Here is a 20,460-nt window from a genome sequence, read left to right on the forward strand (position 1 = left end):
CCCGGCAGGGCCCCGTGTGAGCTGTCATTCTCCGCCTGTGGAGCGTATTAATACACATAGTTTAAATGATTCTGTCCTCTATCAGCAGTAGCGTGAGCAGCAGGAACGGGAAAGTGATTGTCCCCCCTGAACTCGGCACTGCTGAGGCCGCATCTCGAGTGCTGTGTTCAGTTCTTGGCCCCTCACTACAAAAAAAAACCTGTGGAGCAGGTCCCAGGAAGGGCAGCGGAGCTGGGGAAGTGTCTGGAGCGCAGAGTCTGATGAGGAGCGGCCGAGGGTGCTGTGGTGGTTTAGTCTGGAGAGGAGGAGGCTCAGAGATGGCCTTGCTGCTCTCTGCAGCTCCCTGAAGGGAGGGCGGAGCCAGGCGGGGGTCGGCCTCTTCTCCCGGGTGACCACCGACGGGACAAGAGGATGTGGTCTTAAACTGGGATGGGAAGGCTTAGGTTGGACATTCAGAAGAATTTCGTCCTGGAGAGGGAGATTACACATTGGAATGGGCTGCCCAGGGAGGCGGCGGAGTCACCGTCCCTGGAGGTGCTTAAGGAAAGCCTGGATGTGGCACTCAGTGCCATGGTCTAGTTACATGGAGGTGATTGCTCACGGGTGGGACTCGATGATCTCAGAGGTCTGTTCCACCCTAACTGATTCTGTGCTTCTGAATCTTTTCCTTTGTAATGTTTCCTTATGTAGGCGAGAAGAAGCTTGGGACAGTGATCACTCCCGATACATGGAAAGATGGTGCAAGAAACACTACAGGTAACCTCAGGAAGGTTTAACAACTTGGTTTTGAGGTATTCTAAAGCCAGTTGGGCACCCGAGCTATGTCACCATCTTAAGACCAAAACTTTGTATTATTAATCAGGTTAAATATTAACTTGTGTACTTTCCCTCCCATGCTAATTTAGTGCATTGGGAATTTATTTGTCCAGGACTCTTCAGTGTTGAACTTGTCTGTTTTGTTTTTTGGGTTTTTTTCCTTCTTGTATGCAAGGACAATACACAGAGTATTTAAAGGCAGTATAAAGTGTTCTGTTATCCTGTCCCCTAATGCTGTGCTGAGTGTTTTATCTCTCTCTGTAAATTTATTTGCATATGTGTAAAAGTTGTAAACAAAGATTTTTGAAGTATGCTTGGAACTGGGAGATTTATTCAGTTATTGATTTATTCTTTTTGTAGAAAGCGGTGGTCGCAAATTAAATGAAAACAAGGCGTTGACCTCAAAGAAGGCAAGGTTAGTATTGAACGCTGATTTTGGCTAAGAACATCGGTTAGCAAACTAACTGAGGCCTGTTTCCTGCATACCTGGGCAACTACTCCAGACTTGTCCAAAACACACTAAGTAAATAATAACTGTGGGGATTATGGTATTTGATTTGTCAGTACAAATGCATCCATCCATATTTCATGGGTGCTTTCTGCTCAATCTGAGAGTCTGGGCAAGTATTTTATTGCAGTTCTCACTGGAATTGCTAGGATTTGATGGTTTTATAGGAGAGAAGCCGGGAAATGCTTATTTTCTGTGCTAATATTGTCAGGATAATCTCTTGAGTATTTCCTTCATGTCTGAGGGACTTTCTGTTTGCAAGGGGGCAAAATGCTGCTGGAAGGTGTTTAAGTTCAAAGTCATGTAGTATCTTAATAAAAATACATATTTTTAGTTCTGCTTTCATGAAGTTTTTGTCTGTGATGGAAGAAATGTTTCTTAATGGGGAAAGTGGGAGCTTTTCTGCATACTTTGTGCAGCCTATTAGAAATAATTCTTGTGTGTCCCTTTTCTAAATAACAGTTTTTGCTGGAGTTTCTGACTGCACCCTCTGGCTTGGACTTTTTAGGATGAGGCAGAAAAAATACTTCATTTCAAGGTGTATAAATAAAATACTCTTCCTTTTTCTCAGATTTGATCCTTATGGAAAGAACAAATTTGCAATATGTCGCATTTGTAAGAGTTCTGTCCATCAGCCAGGGTCCCACTATTGTCAAGGATGTGCCTATAAAAAAGGTGAGTTTCACTGAGTGCCAAAATACCCTAGTTTGGCTTGAAACCAGAGAGGAAGTACAACACCTGAATTTGTAATTAGGAAGAGAAGGCTAAGATGAGATTTAATTGCTGTCTTCAGCTACTAATAGGACGGCACGGGGAACATGGAGTCAGACCCTTCTGAGGTACACAGTAATAGATTAAGAAATAGTGTACACAGGTTAGAATGTGGAAAATTCTAATTACATAAAAGGAAAGCGATTTTTCAGTGTGGGAGTGATCAAATATTCTAGTAACAGAGGTTGTAGAATCTTTACAGGAGGTATTCAGAGCATGACTTGAACAGTCCTGAGCCAGCCTTATCCAAGTTAGCTGTTTTGAGTGGGGCAGGACTGGAGACTGAAGGAGATTCTTTTAAACCTTTGTAATTCTGTAATTCTGCTTCTTTTAGAATGTTTGTGGTATCTAAATCAGTAGATTTGGAAAAATAACTCTAAACTTAATCTTGGCAATTGCATGGAGAACTGTCATCTAACAAGTTTGATTTTCCTTAATTTAAAAAATCCCAGGTCTTGTAAAACTCAATTGCTTGTTGCAGTCCCTCTTCTGCTCACTTCTCTCTTCTCCCCTTTTTATAACAGCTAAATCTAAAATTCCTGGGTGGGGAAAAAGTATCATGATTTAAGGCCAAGGAGTCATTATAGCACATAAGGTGAACTGATTTTTAGATGTAGAGCTACAGCTAACCAGTAGTAAGCTTTGTTTATGAAATTAATTGTTCAATAAATATGTCCTGTGTCACTAAGCCAGTGGTTTAGCAGCCTGCTGTAGGAATGCTGCCTGCTAGGTGCTCACCAGATGGCTGAATCCCAAGTGGTAGAACCTTGTTCTCTTTCTTAAATTTGTGGCTGGCTTGGGTGGGCTTCGGGATTTGATCTTTGTCTGCTTGTGTATCCTTCCAGGTTGAACCTGTCTTCTTCATAAAATTAAGACCTTTCTAAGTGCTTTAGGTTGTAGCTCTAACCATCAAAGATGTAATTGGGGCATATTTCTCGAAGCAAATGCAGTCATACAGCTTAGTGCTTCAGCTGTTGCATATCTCCAAAATTGGGAGGCAATCTTAAGTTAATTACTCCTCAGTTTAGACTTGAAGTCAATATTTAGTGGGCTGAATTTTGGTCTCCAGAGTAAATCATGTGGCATGTTCCCTGCTGTTCTCTTCCCTAATGGACTGCTAGATACATGTCCAGTCATGATGTCAGTATATGAAAGCACACGATTTGGAGAGAGCAGGAGCAGATGCCACTTGACATTTTTTGTCTGCTGGTCAATGTTTGTGTAAATTGAGAAGTGGTCCTACGGATAAAAGATTTAGCACCTTTCTGCTTTGGAAGGAGGGGGAGAGATTGAGACAACCCACTCCTCTGCCAAACTTATGTACGTTTTGGTGCTCTGGTCTTTTGACTTGACACTCCTAGAGTTTAGGACAAAGTCCTTTGGGACATCAGTGTTCACTTCTCAAGTATTCTTGCTCCATAAATACCTTAATTCTGTGAAAACGTGTTCTAAACTTTCTCAGTTGTCTGAAGCCCCCCACCTGTTAATGCCCCATTTAGCAGTCAGTTTGTTGGTGACTGTATTTTCTTAGTCCTGCTACTTCCTGTCCACCTCATGCCTCATTTGGCTACAGGACTTTAAACGATTAACAATACACCATTTTTACCTGTTTGTCAGATGTGAGCCTCTCCTGGCTCTCTTCGGGCATTCCAGCAAATTACAGAGGCTTCAGGCAGTATCGTGAATCATAATGCTCTCAAAATAGAGCTTATGTTCTAAAGTGGAAGCATTACACATATGCTGCAGATACTAATTTGTATTAGGAGTTACAATGTTACTTCTAAGTTCATAGTATCTTTTGAGAACATGCACAGATAAGATTGTCAGTGAGAGCCCATTTGAACAATTTTTTTTAAAAAGATCTTTACAAAAACAGCAACTGTTTTTGAAGAAAGACTTTAATGATTTTAAAATAATTTACACACTTTTTGTGTGCTTATAGGCATCTGCTCCATGTGTGGCAAGAAGGTCTTGGATACGAAGAACTACAAGCAAACTTCTGTCTAATTGTACTGGCTAGTGTTTTTATGAACTTTAGCTTCTGTGTCTTTGTACAGTAACTTTTCTCTAAAATCATTTGTGAATAGTGCTTTCTGGAAGATAGTACATTTACTTGGAATGAGAGGTAAAGACAGCCTGATTATTTGCCTAAAATGTACATAATATTGGATTATTGTTGGTTTAGCACTAATATTAGCTGGTATTTAAAGGTAATGGCTTTCAGCAACTGATACAGTTCAACAGGAATGAGAAGATCCTGGTGGATAGGTTGAAACTATGTTACCATCAGAACACAGATCTTTGAGATGAATACTCTTTTTTTTTGCCTATCACAAGTCTTCTGCTTATCTTACGGTAATGTTTTGTAGATGTATAAAATATGAGTTTGCGTCACCTCATTAAAGTATCTTCATTTAGTTCCGTGCCTATAAGTATTTATAATTATTCTCTTCCCAAACTAGTACGTCCTTGCTCTTCAGATTTTAAAGCAATTGTCCTGTTGTATTTTGTTTCTGCCTACAGTATGGTTGGTTAAATCACAAATTGTTAAGCTACTGAAATCTGGTGTGTTGCCCTGCCAGTTCTTTCTTTGGCATTGTTGTGGTTTAGCCCCAGCCAGCAACCAAGCCCCATGGAGCTGCTCACTCACTCCCCCACCATCAGGATTGGGGAGAGAATTGGAAGGGTAAAAGTTTGAAACTCATGGGATAAAGACAGTTTAATAGGGAAAGCAAAACAAGGAAGAAATTCATTGCTTCCTGTGGGCAGGCAGGTGTTCAGCCATCTCCAGGAGAGCAGGGCCCCTCACCCATTATGGTTTCTTGGGAAGACAAACTCATCACTCAGAATATCCCCCCTTCCTTCTTCTTCCTCCCACTTTATGCACTGAGCATGGTGTTGTGTGGTCTGGAATATCCTTTAGGTCAGTTGGGGTCACCTGTCCTGGCTGTGTCTCCTCCCAACCTCCAGGCAGCCCCAACTTCCTTGCCATTGTGGCAGTACAAAAGGCAGAAAAGGCCTTGGCTCTGTGTAAGCCCTGCTCTGCAATAGCAAAAACATCTCTGTATTATCAGCTCTGTGTTCAGCACAAATCCAGAACACAGCCCCAACAAGCCACTGGGAAGAAAACTAACTCCACCCCATCCAAAACCAGCACAGGCATTAAGACTGATCAGCTATTCTGTTGTTAGCCTCCAAGGTGACTTTACATACAGTATCAGGTGGCCCAGGGCAATAAAATAATGAGCATCGATTTCTAAATATCTCAGTCTCGTCATTTTCTAAGTTAGTCTGGCTTTTAAACACTTGCTTTGAAACTGGCTCTTGAATTCTATGATGTAATTGCTTACATACGTGTCAAATTTGAAAGATCAAAGCAGGCTACCTGCTTTTCAGCTCTGGTTTGATACAAGACTTGAAGTGAGTCTCTGAACATGAGAGGCTGACTGTGGCTCTGTGATTCTTTTGTCCTTTGCTTAGTTTCTACATATTAAAGCAATTTCTGTCATGGAGCATAATAACTACTGCCTTTGCATGTATTTTAAGAAAAAAGAATCATTCATTCTTAATTAATTCTTAATTTAAGGGCAAAGAATTATTCATTCTTAATTCATGGTAAAGATTTTACTAGACCTATTTAAGTGTTTATTCCTCCCTGCAGCCTCCTCTTGGCAATTTTATGCTTCTGCAACTGTAACAGAAAAACTATCAATGGGAATTTCCCTATGAATAGATATTCTTTTAGGTTTCCTTTTGTTCTCATTACTGAGGAAATTGCATGACTAATGGAAACTTAAAAATTGCTTTCTTTCTGTGGGGCAAAATGAAGAACACTGGGCACATAGTTATCCTCTTTGCTGTTGCCTTCCTCATGCTGTAGTTGTGCTGCAAGTAGCCCTCTAAAGGGGATTGTCTGATATTTTCTGTCATCCTTAACTATCCATTGTTGAGCATTTATCACCAAAGTTTCTTGTTCAAATGTGTTGGCTTCCTGCAGTTGCTAAAGAGGTAATTATTTTTGGCATTTTATATTTGCTGAGAAGCTTTGTTGGGATAGTGGAATGAGCTGGGTCTCCCAAAAGAAGAGAGCAATGCTGCTGCTTTTTATTGTAAAAGCTTCTCCTACTGCAACAATTGCATGGAGATACATGGATTAGCTAGCTGGGGAGAGCTTGGTGCTGGCCACTTGTTTCCAAACACATCAAGGAATTCTCATATTAGTGTATATCTCTATGACTCATCCTTTATATGGGTGAAAAGAAATTGTCTGTAATTGGCTTCACGTTTTGCAGCAAATCTTGTCAGCAGTGTGTGTGAAAATTTCAGATGGCAGATTCCCCAACAATCCCTGAACTCTTCAACCTTTATGGGTATGTGCAATAAGATTGATTTTTACTATTCTGTGAATAAAACTTGTCTTCCTACAACTGGCCACAATCTCTATTTCAAAAGCCTGGCATCATAATTCTTGAATGAATTGGTATGAACTGGATGTTTATTGCACTCTATGACTATTGGCACTGAATGAACTCTTACCTCCTTTTGAAACCAATTAAAGAACAACAGGAATTTAAATAATGTGATGCTTGGTTCATAATTATTTAGTGAATTGAGCTTTTGTACATTTGTGTCCTATTACTGGAAAGCTGTTTTTGCATGTTAGAATCTCCTTTTGTTGTAAAAGAAAGACAGGTTTTGTTTTGGTTTTTTTAATGGTGGATACAAACTCTATTGTTTTTCCAGTGGTTTTTATGTGCTCAGGATCTTTCATCTGTAGCTCTTAATGCTCCTCAGCTTCATGAGAGTATCAGTTCCAGAGATCTGTAAAATTTGCTGATGCAACAGTGAACTTTCAGAAAAGCTCATTTTCCAAGCATTATTTTGAAGTCTCACTGCTTTAAATTTAGATCGCAAGGCATCCATCTCCTTAAAACCTCAGAGATGTACCACAGTTCAAGGCAGCCTGGACAGAGGAGCACTTAAGGGTGGCTATTAAACTTATATACACCCTCAGTATAATTGAATTTTCATGTAAAAGCATATTGTTGATGCTAAAATTGTATTGTAAGGATGGGACGTCTTTCCTGAGACATTATGCAGTGAAAAACAAAATTTGTAATGGAAAGTTGCCAGTTTTGTTTAATATACTGAGAAGAACACAGTAATATTCCCAGATGATCAGCCTGTCCTCTAAATCACAGGTAACATAAGAGATTTGTGCTGCCAAATTTAGTAGGACTAGAATTTTCTTTGGTACAGCTGAATTCTTACACTGTCCTTGCTGTTCCTTTGTGTATCCATTGGCCAGAGCTATTAGTGAGCTAAGTATAAGCAGCATTTTGGTGCAAACTATTAAGAGAACAATTAGCTACATAATGCTACTGTGACTGGAGAAGCCAATCAGATGAAAATTAAACAGGAGCTGTTGAAGGGTCCTTGTTGTGTCAGGGTGTTCTCCCATTCTTCCCCCTGTTGTTTTGTTTTTTTAACCCTGCTCTTCCTGCTGCAGGAGCTGGAAAAAGGACCATTCAAGTATGATCATTTGGCAATATTGTTCCAAAGCATTAAGACTATTTTAATTGTTTACTTGTAGAAATGTGGTGGTGGTTTTTTCCATCTTGGGTTCATTCCTTCATTAGCAGAATAATAACCAGAAAGACTTTGTCTTCTATACAAGGATGTCACTGACCACTTTGCTTTCAGTTTTTCTTGAAAATGGCTCAGACTTGCACCAAAATCTCTCTTTTTTTTTTTTTTAATTTTTATTTTTTGGCAAAATAAGAGATATACAGGTTTCAAATGGTAAGTCTGTTGCACCTGCTTGTTCTGGCATCACTCCTATCATCAGCCCATCTCTCTGCAGTGCCTCAGATTGTACAAATCTTCCAGTTCTGCTCTACCCAGAGACACTTAGGCCACAGCCCTCTGCCAATCTCCCCACAGTTCTGGGCAAGAATGGCTGGTGCCTTTGTATTGTCAGTGGTCATAAGAGGGATGTGCAAAAATTGAAAGACAGCTGTTCAAAATAGTGCAATGAACCATGTTGCTTTATTTTTCTAATACAAAGCTGTACGTTTCCCAGACACAGAAGATTCCCCAGCATGGGAGATTCATTATTCATTGAAAGACACAAGCCAGGAGCATAAGCTCTTTACATCTAGAATGACAAAATTTAGCTTATGGTAGGGCCTCTATGCTGTGAATGAAATTCTGCAGCTACTGAAGTCTTTAGAAATCCTCTTGACAAGTCATTGCTTTTCCTGGATTGGAACTGGGCTTCCTGATCTCCTGTAAGTATATATGGCCTAAAGATGGACCTTTTTCTGTCATTTACTTTGGGTGTTGGAGAATCCAAGAGTGGTTTTTGGCATGTTGTTCCCCAGGCACTGACCTACCAGTTGCATGATAGAACTGGCTATTCAGTGAGCACTGGTTCAGTGTGGGATCATGAGCATATCTCCTTTGCTTAAGAGTTTCTTACTAGATCAGTGGTTTAGAAAATAAAGGTGGCCAGGTGCAAAAGGGAATAGTAGTGACAGAAAAACTGACCCTGAATATCATGGGAGAATGAACAGATTGCTGCTTCACAGCTGAGGTTTGCTATTAAGCAAAAGTATTTTTGCTCTCCCAATTAGCAGGACTGGTTGGACAATATGAGAAAGCCAGATGGCAGGCCTTCCAAATAACAAATCCTAGTATTCCTTTTTGTGGGGATTATAGCTGTGCCTCATAGGAAGACCAGTTGGTTTTGAACTGCTTGTCTTCCTCCCAAATATGTGCTTTTATGGAAGAAGTTGTCATCTAAAATTCATCAGGAACTGGTTTTTTATCAACTTCTATGGGAGGGGCCATAGTTCACTTTGCAGAATGTGTGTTCATCATGTCTGGCTAATGCAGAACATGCAAGTGCTCTGTTGACAGGGAGCGCTTACTTCTCGCACTTAAGGGCAACAGAAAAAGCTCTGTTGAAGGAACCTGAAATCTTGCCAAGAAACTGAAGAAAGAGATGGATGAGGTGTTCTCCATGTGGGCATTGGTAGTAAAAGGTTACTTTGTTACATGGTTCAGGAGGACACTACTGACTCTTGGTTTTTTGCCTTGATGCCATTCATTTGTGATAAATAGCAAGTAGATTTTTCAGGCACTGGTGACTTGATGACCAAATAAGTACCTAATTGAGCAGGCATTTTCAGACTGACTTTCTAGTAGAAAACTTCTCAAAACTACTCCTTCCTTTCTGTCTCTCTCTTTGCACTAAAACATGCAAACTGAATTTAGCAATGTTAGTGACTCACTAGGCATAAGCACTTCCAGCAAATTCACTTGCTGTATGTTCATCTGCCATGTGCCATTGGGAAAACAGATGCTGAGGAGGGTTTGTTTTCTGCGTCATCACGGTGCTGATGATTAAATATCATTATTGTTAACTGTTTCAGGTCACATGCAAACACACAAAACTCCCATTTGCCATTTTCTACTGGCTAATGGGTCTCATCACATGCATCTTAAATATATCATAACCAGCCCAGTGTCCAGGAAATCATTACTTGCTGTTGATTTTTGTTTGTTCCTTGCTGCCATAGAAGGTAAAGATTTTAAGTTGATAGAGCTCCCAGATTGTGTCATGGATATTTACTCTTCTGATATGTTTACTACTGTTCAGTAACACAGCAGTGCAAATAAGACTATGTGTGACAAAAGGCTTGGCTCTCTGGGAGCTGGCTTCTAGCCCAGTCCAATTGTCGTCTTTTACAGATTAAAATTGGATTAAGCAAAGTCTTTACTCTGACATCTTAAATTGTCTGTCTTTCTATGGGAGGCTTTTGAAAAAATGATGATATGACATTTCAGTGATGAATAGCTTTCATTTTATGGCTTTCAAAGGCGTTGTTTCCTAAAGGATGGGAAGTAAAAAAAAATTATATAGGAGAACAGTTATTTCTGCTGATTTTTAGATTGGTTTGGTTTGGTTTGTTTGTTATTAGAGTTCCAAAGATATCTTTGAAAGATCAGGCATATTTTGTTTATGCAGTGGTGTCAGCCTGAATTTGAAGTGAGCCTGAAGCTGTGACTGAGTCGCTCTACCTTAAAATAGATCCTGGTTTGGATAATGAGATGTTAGTAACATTAATTGCTGCCCTTCTCATCAGAATATGTGACATATAAATTCAGAGACTCGCCAAACTGGCACATTTCCCAGCCTATCTTAGAAATAGTGGGCAGGTAAGTAGATCAGTATGGATTTACATAAATTTGGGAGGGCTGCCCTGGAGAGGAAGAAGGGGGCATCATGTTCTCAGTCTGTGTGGCATCCTGCAGTGCTACTGTGGAGGCACTGGGCAGAGAAGCTCCTGGTGGTAGCTAAGGAAAGAAGTGTCTGTTAGTAAAAGCAGCAGAATTCAGGTTCTAGTATTCAAATTTAATTTCTGTGGCAAACTCTAAAACATTACAAATAGTGAACTGTCTTTGAAGCTTCTAGAAAAACTTTTTAGAGAACAGCAAATGCAATTTATTTCTCCAGTTTCTGCTGATAATATTCACAACACTCCTCTCCCACCCTTTATTTTTTTGGATCCAGATTTCCTGGGTAACATACAAGCACTTGTTATTGGTAAACTTTGAGTAAGTGCAGTACTAATACTTGCACTGAGGAAAAAATAGATGACTAGGTATTATGACACATGAATTAAAAAGAAAAAAACAGTTTTTAAAGACTGCCACATTCATTATAAAAGAGAAAACCTTTTAAATTATTTATCTTAGCTGAATTAAAAACAAATGATCACGCAGATATTAAGGTTATAAACCAGCTTGCAATCTCCATGCTTTTTTATTCCATGAAATATTTCTGAAGATTGTGTTGTGTTTTGTTTTGGTTTTCTTCAGAAACAGCTGGGGGCCAGGGACTTTTTTTTTAAAGTTTAAGTTTATCTAAGCAAATAATTAAAAGTTTCAAGTCCTTTCCAGTATGAGATTATATATGGCAAGGTCCTGAAGATTCTTTAGAGGTGAATATATAGGTTAGCCAGGTTTTGACAAGTGTGCTTGTCACATGCTAGCTGTGAAATGCAATTCTATAAACACTGCTCAACCATAAAGTGCCATATGCTCTGGCTTTATTCCTGCCTTTATATTCGTAATAAAAAAGATCACCATTTGGATTGAGGTAGAAAATGGTCGGACTAGGAGCAGTAAAAGTGTGTGGAACACAGGCTCACATTTCTGTCACTGAGCACTTGGTAAGCATTCATTTTCCCCTACAATCCCACACCAGGTGGATAAATAGGAAGCATTCAGCTGATCTGTCCAAGGCTGATGAGGAAGTTGGTGTCAGGTTGGGGCTAGAACTCACTGAAAAGAGCTGTGGCATATGCAGATGTCTGGGAGATGGCTTGCCTCTGTGCTCCCTTTCCATGTGCAATACTTTGGTACCTGTGTGACCAGGACACACTACGACAGGAGTTTGACACAAGAAGCACTTTAATGAGGGAATTAGTTTGAAAAACAGAGCAGAGTTTTCATATGGGATTTTTTCCCCCTCGAGGTAGGTCCATTCAAACAGTTTTCCATAACATTTTATGTGTTAAGTTTCATACCAGTACTTAATGCTTTGGGCTATGCAGCTGTTTTGTTTATGTAAACACTTCCTCTGTATAACTGGTCAGCTTTCAGCACTGATTAAAGTTAGGTAGGAATTTTGACATTCATTGAACATTTCATACATAAAACTATCAGTTCAATTTGTTCTTACTTGAACACATATGGGCTATGATATATTATCCCAATTCTGCCAAAGATTAAGGCATATCCAGCTTGTTGTAGGGTGTTTTGTCAAGACATTGGGTCAATGGGATTACAGTGCATTGAAGAACAACTATATCTGAAAGTACATTTGCATTTGAAAAATGCTGTATTCATAAAACTGGTGAAACTAGGAATGCTGAATAAATCAATAATCCTATAGGAAAAACCCCCCAAAATCTAAAGAAGGTAAAATTTTGATTCAAATTCAAGTTAACAGTCAGATTTTGTCACTCTTCCTGATGCAGTATAGTATCTCTTTCTCCCAAGTATTGCTCCTCATTTGGTTTAGAGGTGCAAATATCTAAGGGTAGTTAGGGACCTAATTCCCATTAAATTTATTTCATTGAGAATGCATGCTCACATCAAGCTGTGTAATAAGGTACTGCACAGTCTAAATAAGGTACAACATGTGGCATATCAGAACAAGTGGTATTTTTTATATACCATCACTATCTGATTTACTGTTACTGCAGATTTCTTTCCAGTAAAATTTTAATAAAAATTCAGCTTGCTGCTAGTGGGTATGTAGTGACACAATAGAAGCTGATTTTTTGTGTTACCTTATTGGTTCTGTATTCCCTTCAAAAAGTGGGAAACTGCTTCTGAGCTGGAATTTCTAGCTAATGGCAAATAAATTGCCCTCACTGGAGGAATCAGGCAGCCTGTTAACTGATGACTGAACATTTTTGATAAATCAAAGCAGGCTGATAGTGCAGTACTGATACACATTGCATGGTACTTCATTGCATGATACAGTATGTCATTCAACCCTTCTCCAAGTTGTCTTAGAAGATTAGGTTAAGGAAAATTATTAAAAATGTTTTTTGAGAGCTAAACAAATATAGGTTTGTACTCTTCTTTGGATTCTGCAGAAGGCCCCGTAACATTTCTGTGTATTAGAGAGTCCTAATTTCAGGATATAGAAGCATTTGTGTGGAGGAAAGGGGCAGTTCTGGAGGAGAATGGCTCTCCACAGCCACATATCCATATTTCATTGTAGTTCACTTAACCAAATTTCTGCTAGTGACTTTTAGGTATGGGCACATAATTGCCTTGCTGTTTTTCTGGTGGGCCATGAATTCCAAAGGGCAGCTTAACAGGTAGCAGTTTCTGGAGCATTGTGGCGTGTTTGTCTAACCATGCCAGCTGGGAATACTAGCTTGCACCCGAATTCTGCCAGCCAGAAAGGATAGAGCACAGTGGAGAAGCAGATTACATCAATCTTGTATTTTCTGGCTGTTCATAGGCAGAATGCTGTCTGGGGAGACTGTCCTGGTTTGAGACAAATTTGGAGGAATGTCCAAATTTGAACGTGCTCTGATAGAGTGCAGATTACAGCCATCCCTCCCCCACTGGGTTTGGGAAGAAAAAAATTTTCTCAGAGGAAGGTGAAAGGGAAAAAAACTATTTATTTAACAGACACAATGCACAATGGGAAAAGAATAATGCTAAATAATGAAAGCTCTCGCTGTGGAGAGAAACCTGGGAAGATGTCAGTCCTTTCTGTGGGTGTGTCTTTGGAGCTGGGTTCTTGGCATAGGCCTCTCCAGGCTGGAGATGTAAGGTCTCCCAGTGTGTTCTGGTACTGTTGAACAGTCCAGAAGAGAAGAAGAAGCCAAAGTCCCAGGGAGAAAAAAAAGTTTAACTCTCCATCTCTCTCCGGAGAAACAGAGCCAAAAGCTGGCTGAAAAGCAGCAAAAAGGGTGCTTTCCTCCACGTTTGCCGCCACAGAAGCACGCAGAGAGAGAGAGTGACCTTGGAGCACAAACTGCTTTGAAAAGTTCGTCTGGCTTTTTTTCTTTCTCTTGCACCCAGTTTTAAAGACAGAGACAGGCACAGGAATCATGTCTGGGCATAGAGCAGCGATAGGGGATACACATCATAAAGTCACCCCAAGACAGAGACCTTTTTTAATCAAGGCATCTTTTAGAAAGTAATCCATAAAACCCTTTTAAGTGGGGCTGAATCCTCAAGAGCAGGGCTTATTGGTCTAAGGACGTTTGGTCATCCAGTTCTCCTTGACATCTGGGTAATGCCTGTGTGTCTTTGGGAATATGTAGTTAAGTTTTTCTTCTGTAGGCTTTGGTAGTAGGTAGGCTGAGTTGGTTTGGTTTTGTTTTCTTGTGTGGGAATGAGTAGGTCATTTTAGATTCTCACTAGTAAAAAGTTACAGTGGCACTGTGCTGCGAACAGTGAGAGAATACCTTATCTGTTTTTTGTTGCGTGGCTGTGAATTAAATACTTTTATTCTCTAGCAAGAATTTTAAGAGACTGCAAGGTGCTAACAAATAGTGAGAACAAAGCTGTGAAGTCGCTGTTTCTCTGATACAGTTTCTCCAAACATAACACAAACACCACATATGGTAGCTCTAGTGTCTGGCAATTGTTTTTACTGTTGGTGCTGTCGAACTGTTGGAGTCTGTTTCCATTTAATTCTTGATCAGCATGAGAAAATTCTTCTTTGGATTTTGAATCTTCTTGCAAGACTGCAAAATAATCATAGAACAATTAGGAGTGGAAAAAACCTCAAGGTCTTCAAGTCCAGACTTTCACCAAATACCACCATGCACACTAAAGCATATAACAAAGCACTAGGTCTGCTTGTTTTTTGAACACTTCCAGGGAGTGTGACTCCACAACTTTCCTGGGCAGGCTGTTCCAATGCTTAAAAATGCTTTCAGTGAAGGCATTTTTCCTAATACTCAACCTGAACTTCCCTTGGCACAACTTCAGGCCATTTGCCCTTAAAGATACTGGTGACTGTCCTGCTGTTGTCAACAATGAGCAATACAATGCATATGCATCCATAAAATGATATGTTAAATCTTCAATCTGAGTTTGATATTCTAGAATATTATGTCTGGACAAAGGTTCACAGGAGTATCATTCTTAACTTTTGAGAACAGCTCTGAAATGTACTTTTGTGCAGATAAGCAGCGGTGCCCATCTCAAGACAGAATATCCCACTGCACGTGAATTGGCCTAAAATGAAGCACTGGAGCACTGCTGTCTCCTCTGTGGAGCTAGCTGCAAATGACTTCACCAAGGTCATGGAATCTGGGTCCAAAATCAGCTTTGATAGCTTGTACTTGTGAAGTAGCATGGAGATGGTCCCGCTGTGCTCCAGGCACACACCATCAGATTTGAACACTAAGAAATGAAGTAGTCTGTTGTGCTGAAAGCATTTGTGTCATGCTTTGAAAAGCCAGTTGGTGTAGTACCAAGAAGGAGTTCTGGGCTGGGAATATAGATGATCATACACCACCATATCTAATCTTACTAAAAAGGCATTCAGGCTTACTCATAATATCTTATGTACTAGTCACCATTGCTATATTCTTTGTAGAATTATCTCTCAAAATATTTTTGTTTAAAAAAATACTCAGCTGCTGTTACAGTTTAGATTATGTGACTGTTGTGGCAGTTCTGGGGTGCATTTAAAGGGGACATTAAGGACTCCCAGTCCCATTTGTATTAGCCAGTGAAATACCTGCCTCTCTTTCTGCAGTTCAGCTGTGGTTTAACCTATTTGTTCCTCCCCTCCAGCCAAGTCTATGAGGCCAGAGTTAAACCAGCACCCACTTATTTTAATACATATTTTAAACATTCATAAATTTTACAATCTTCGAAGGTCAACTATGAAAACCTTTGCTTTTTCTGTAACATGTCTGTCAGCCACAACAAAGAGATCTTATTTTACCAGTGTGATCTATTTCCAATGCATTATCAGCCTTGCTGTCACTGTCATAAAGCAACCTCCAACATCACAGTCTGTTTGTTGCAATTACAGTAGGAATACAGTAGGGTCACTGGCAAATGCTTTTTTTGGCTTTGGGGTATATGGACCATTTTTTCAAGTGTAGGGAGTATGCTCATTATTTGACAGCATCATCCCCTTCAACAGAGAGGAGAGCTCCTGTATTGTGAGAACTCTTTTTTTCTACCCAGAAAGAGGCACCAGTCTGGAAGTTACAGGTATCCTTGATTTGTTTGCAAAAGTGATCTGGCAAACCTAGCAGATGCCCAGCAGGGCCATCAGCAGGTGCCAGTAAAATATGTACATATGGTGGTTAGATCTTAACTAAGCAGACCACAGAACCTACCCTTCATACAGGCCTCAGCTTCCTGCCAAGTCCCTGCCCACCGAGATGTCTGGGCATTAGGAAAATATTTGCAGCATGTCCTTGAAGCTATTTCAATTCAGGGTGAGGTGCCAACTCCTCAATTAAGTACCTCTCACACCGAACACCCTCCTGCCAATCTTTTCCTTGTAGATGATGGCAAGTGTTTTGTGTGCAAGGTTTCAAGAAGTCTGATTGGGAAATGCTTTCACAAAAGACAGCATTTCTATGGCACGACACAGCCCTGCCAATAAAAGGCTGCAATTACCCATATAAACTATAATAAAATCGTATTATGTAAGCTGTAATTTCCTACAAAAAAAAAAATTCTGAGATAATCTTTGTTACTGGTCTAAACAAATCACAATCTATCATTGGCACTGTTCCTGTTGACTGTGAATGACCCTTGCCTGCTATGAGAGGGCAGAACTTGAGGTGGAGATAGAGTTTTACCTGTGTACCTTGCAGCTGCTCCCTGAAGGTAATTTTTCTTTGTCAGGTTGGGAGGCAATGCAGAGCTTTTTATCTGCCAGTTTTGTCATGACTCAAGGACACACCTGCAAAAAGAAAGGGTCTAAGTGTTGAATAACCAGTAGGAGTGATCCTAGAAGGGAAGGTGAAGATTAAATAAAGTAATGAGAAAAGAGGATTTCTGTGCCAACTAAATCTGTGGAGCAACCTGTGATCACAGCAGTATCGGTACAAATCAGAAACTGTAACCACTGAGCTCTTAAACTGTGGTCTTCAAGCTTGCAAGTCTTCCCAGCAATACCGATAGGAAATTCACTACTGCATCTGAAATAGAGCCTAGTAGTTGTAGAGGTAAACAGGGCACATGTATTTTACAGCTGAGATGCTAAGGAGTTGAGAAACTTAGTTCCCTCCAGTTTCAGAATAACATTACCTTCATAACGTTGTGAAGGATGGAATGCCCAGGAACAATCATCCAGCTCACAAAGACAAGGTGACATTTTAAATGGAAATTTTATTTTGACAGGCATTTTTATTCCTATAGCTGAGTATTTAACCTGATTTTATTCAGCTAGTAAAGCACTACTTCAATATTCTGAATGTTTATAATATATTTGAATTCCAATTTTCATGTAAGCATAGCTTAACACTAATCAGGAATCAAAAGTGAATTGACTCTTAATATCAGTTTTTTCTAGCATAAAATATAGACATGAGAAATCAGAATAAATACATGCCATGTTAAGTGATTGTGCATGAAGAGAACATGTCTTACTGATTAGCAGAAGGAAGCCCCAATGTAATGCAAAAGCTAGGTTCTGTTGCAAATGAATGCTACATTACTAATCAATGAGACTCCAGCTCTTCCTGTGAAGTAAAAACCCCATGGAAATGGAAAACGATAAAACGATCCAAGTCAGGAATTTCCATTTGCTGTATTAAATCATAATTAAAACAGTGATTCAAGTTATTAATCAGTCTCTTTTGAGGTGCAGTTTATGCGAGTCTGGATCAGAAGCCAGATTTTTCCTAAGGCAGGTAGGTATATTTTTGTGTGTTCCAAGTCATTTAAGCTGCCAGAGATTCATATGGAGTAAGTACTGGGGCCATGCTGTAGCTAAGCAGTGTGTACACAGCAAAAGTGTATGGCTGAAAGTGAAAAAAAAGAAAGTTCACTGGTTAGAAAAAAAGAATTTTTAATTTAAATGGCATTCTAGCGAATAAATGTAGCAGGTGTTTCAGTTGTGGAAGGATCTGAAGATTAAGTCAGTGAATGTAAAATTTGGATTAAGTTTTTCTGGCTTTGGGCAGAGGTACCTCCTTGGTGTAGTTTGCATAGTGTTTTCATGAGCAATACTTGCCCTGTTGTCATTAATTTCAGTGGGAATTATGAATGCCTGAAGAAGAGCAGCAACTTTATCCCTGTTCTACTGATGGCAAATCAAGGCACAGTGAGAGGTCCTTCTAAATGTGAAGTCTTAGAATACTTAGAATACTTTCAAAATACTGAAGAAATTACATGGATTTATTATATAGGAAAAAAAATCAAATAAACTCTGAAAAGTCAAACCAGAACCCCAAGTTTACAAGTAGTGAGTATGCTGAGGGCATGAGAAAATAGGTCTCCCATGCACTGCAGCAGTAGAGGAATCTCTTCCCAAACATTTGAATTACAACGAGAGCAAAATCAAGTTGACACATAGAAGCCATGATCCCCAAATGAAATGTGAGCCACAGCAAAAGCACTGGATAAATCATTCTTTCTTTTCACAAATAAAAGGGTTCAACTCAGAAAGCAGTGATAAAAAAGAAGGAAATTTTCCAGCATTAGAGAAAATGAGCAGAAGGTGCAATCTATTGAAGGAGATTTTTTTGAGTATTTTTCACACTTTCCATAAAGTACCTTTCTTTTGTGTGCACTTCTTCCCTGCACTGTCTTCCATTTTTTCATTCAAGTTCTTCCTTTAAGTCATCGCTGCAGTACTCCCTAAAAAATGCTTTTGCCAATTATTAACAAAGTTACAGTATTATCATAGCCTTAAACTGGCCAAAGAACTGAGCAGCTTGCCAGTGGAAAAATAGAGGTGAATCCCAGAAGGCCTTAGCAAAAGAAAGGGAAAGCACAGTCAGATTAAGTATGAAGGATGAGCTCTGCAAATATCTCTTCTCATCATCACTCTAAATGTTCATTCCTTTTAAACTGCTCCTAGATGTTTCTTTGGTCTTAAGATCACTGTCTGTGAGTTCCTTCTGGCCTGCTGTATGACCTGGTTCAGTGAACACTTTGGGACCACCATCACTTTAATCATGTTAGCCCAGGCAAATTCCATGTGAACAGAGGTAATACCTATATGTGAACAATTTCAAGATTTGGCCTTTGGTTTTGGTATCAAATTGTTACACGTAATTGAAAGGGAAGCATCTTAGAAGGCGGGTCTGGAATAGATTCTCAGTGGATGAACAAAATTGGTACAAAATTGGGTTGTTGTTTGTTCTTACTTTCATTTCATTCATGACCGATGTGTTTGTAACTATTTGCTGATTTTTCTTTTTGCATGGTGATAGCTTTTTAAATGGTCTTTAAATACTGACTCATAAAGGTCCCTACTAAAAGGCTTATCCTTTACATACTTTCAACAAAAAAAAAAATAGGAGAATTTTCTAACCAACTGCTATGTGAATATCTAGAATTTAAAAAAAACCCAGCAGTGGCAGTGATAGAAGTAATGTGCACAATGGGTTTCCAAAGAAAAATGAAGATTTTAAACCTTACAAATGTAATCTGTGGGATTAAAAGTCAGATTATTTATCATCCCTGTTATTAAAAATGGAGAAAAGGAAGCAAAAGCTCAGGGATTCATAAAATTATAAAAGCCCTCCAGCTTTTGGCAGCAGGACCTTTTAAAAAATAAACTTGTTTTCCATTAAAAAGATTCTTTATACATCTGATGTGGCAGACCCATGAGGTTTAACCATGACCCATGATAGCAAGAGGATATCTCATTAAGTAAAAATGATTTCTCAAGAAGTGGTAATATGGTGCTTTAAGAAAAGAGGAAAGCAGCCAGCTGCTGGCTGCGTGCTTCATATCAGGAATGTCTGGTTTTCCTAGCCTTAGTGAAAATCTTACTGCTCAGGTCTGTAGGGCATATTTCACATATTGCAGGAGACAATGGGGGAGAAGGTCCTGAAGATGTTCACAGGTGAGAAAACAACAAGCATTTTCCTTTTGAACAGCAGAGCAGCATAAGCTAATGAGGTATGCAGGGCTGATAAAGTACTCAGACATTTTATGAGCAGTATGTGGTATAGCTGCTCTTGCAATAGTTCCTGTGTTGTAGAAATCTGAGTACAGCAGATGAGCAGCAGATCACATACGGAATTAGGGTTGTCAGTAATCCTTCTTGTAACAGTAATAGAGTCTTGGAATTCCAAACATCATCCATTCACCAAAGATACATTCTGTATATGGCACAGGCTTCCCTCTAGAAAAAACGTGATCTGGTGCCTTCTTACATAGTTTTGCAGAAGGTCTTCTAACCTCTCTTCCACTTTGATTTCATACAAGGAACAAGGCAGACTATAATGTTGTCATTTAAACAGCATATTTAATCTATTTGCACGTGAGTTCATGATAAAACTAATTTTGCTGACATGCTTGCATGACTTTTCCCTATTTAAATTTTGGCTTTTTGGACAGCCTCTGGCATTAGTGGAGTGCGGATTCTGTTGAGAGAAATGTCATGGCCCAGAGAATAATTATCCAGCATAATGAGACAGAGGCATTAATGACACTAAGCATTTCAGAGTGAATCAGTCCTCCAAACTATGCAGCTGATTTAAAAATCATAGCATTTTACCACAGATCATTCTGGGAGCAGAGACTTGGCTGCCTTATTTTTGAGCTCTTAGGATTTATTGTTTTCCGCCTTTCTCTGTAGTTTTAAAAGCAGTTTGTTTACTTTTCTG

At 39.4% G+C, this 20,460-nt stretch overlaps 1 protein-coding gene across 1 annotated transcript; it reads left to right on the forward strand.

Annotated features, from left to right (window-relative positions):
• Nucleotides 1-594: 594 nt before the first annotated feature.
• CRIPT (CXXC repeat containing interactor of PDZ3 domain) lies at nt 595-6,670 on the forward strand. Its single transcript, XM_008641744.2, has 4 exons — nt 595-756; nt 1,177-1,231; nt 1,896-1,999; nt 4,038-6,670. Exons 1-4 carry the CDS (start codon nt 675-677, stop codon nt 4,100-4,102), a joined length of 306 nt encoding a protein of 101 aa, XP_008639966.1. The 5' UTR covers nt 595-674; the 3' UTR covers nt 4,103-6,670.
• Nucleotides 6,671-20,460: the final 13,790 nt, after the last annotated feature.

Source organism: Corvus brachyrhynchos, unplaced genomic scaffold (assembly GCF_000691975.1).
Source record: "Corvus brachyrhynchos isolate BGI_N302 unplaced genomic scaffold, ASM69197v1 scaffold258, whole genome shotgun sequence".
NCBI classification, from domain to species: domain Eukaryota; kingdom Metazoa; phylum Chordata; class Aves; order Passeriformes; family Corvidae; genus Corvus; species Corvus brachyrhynchos.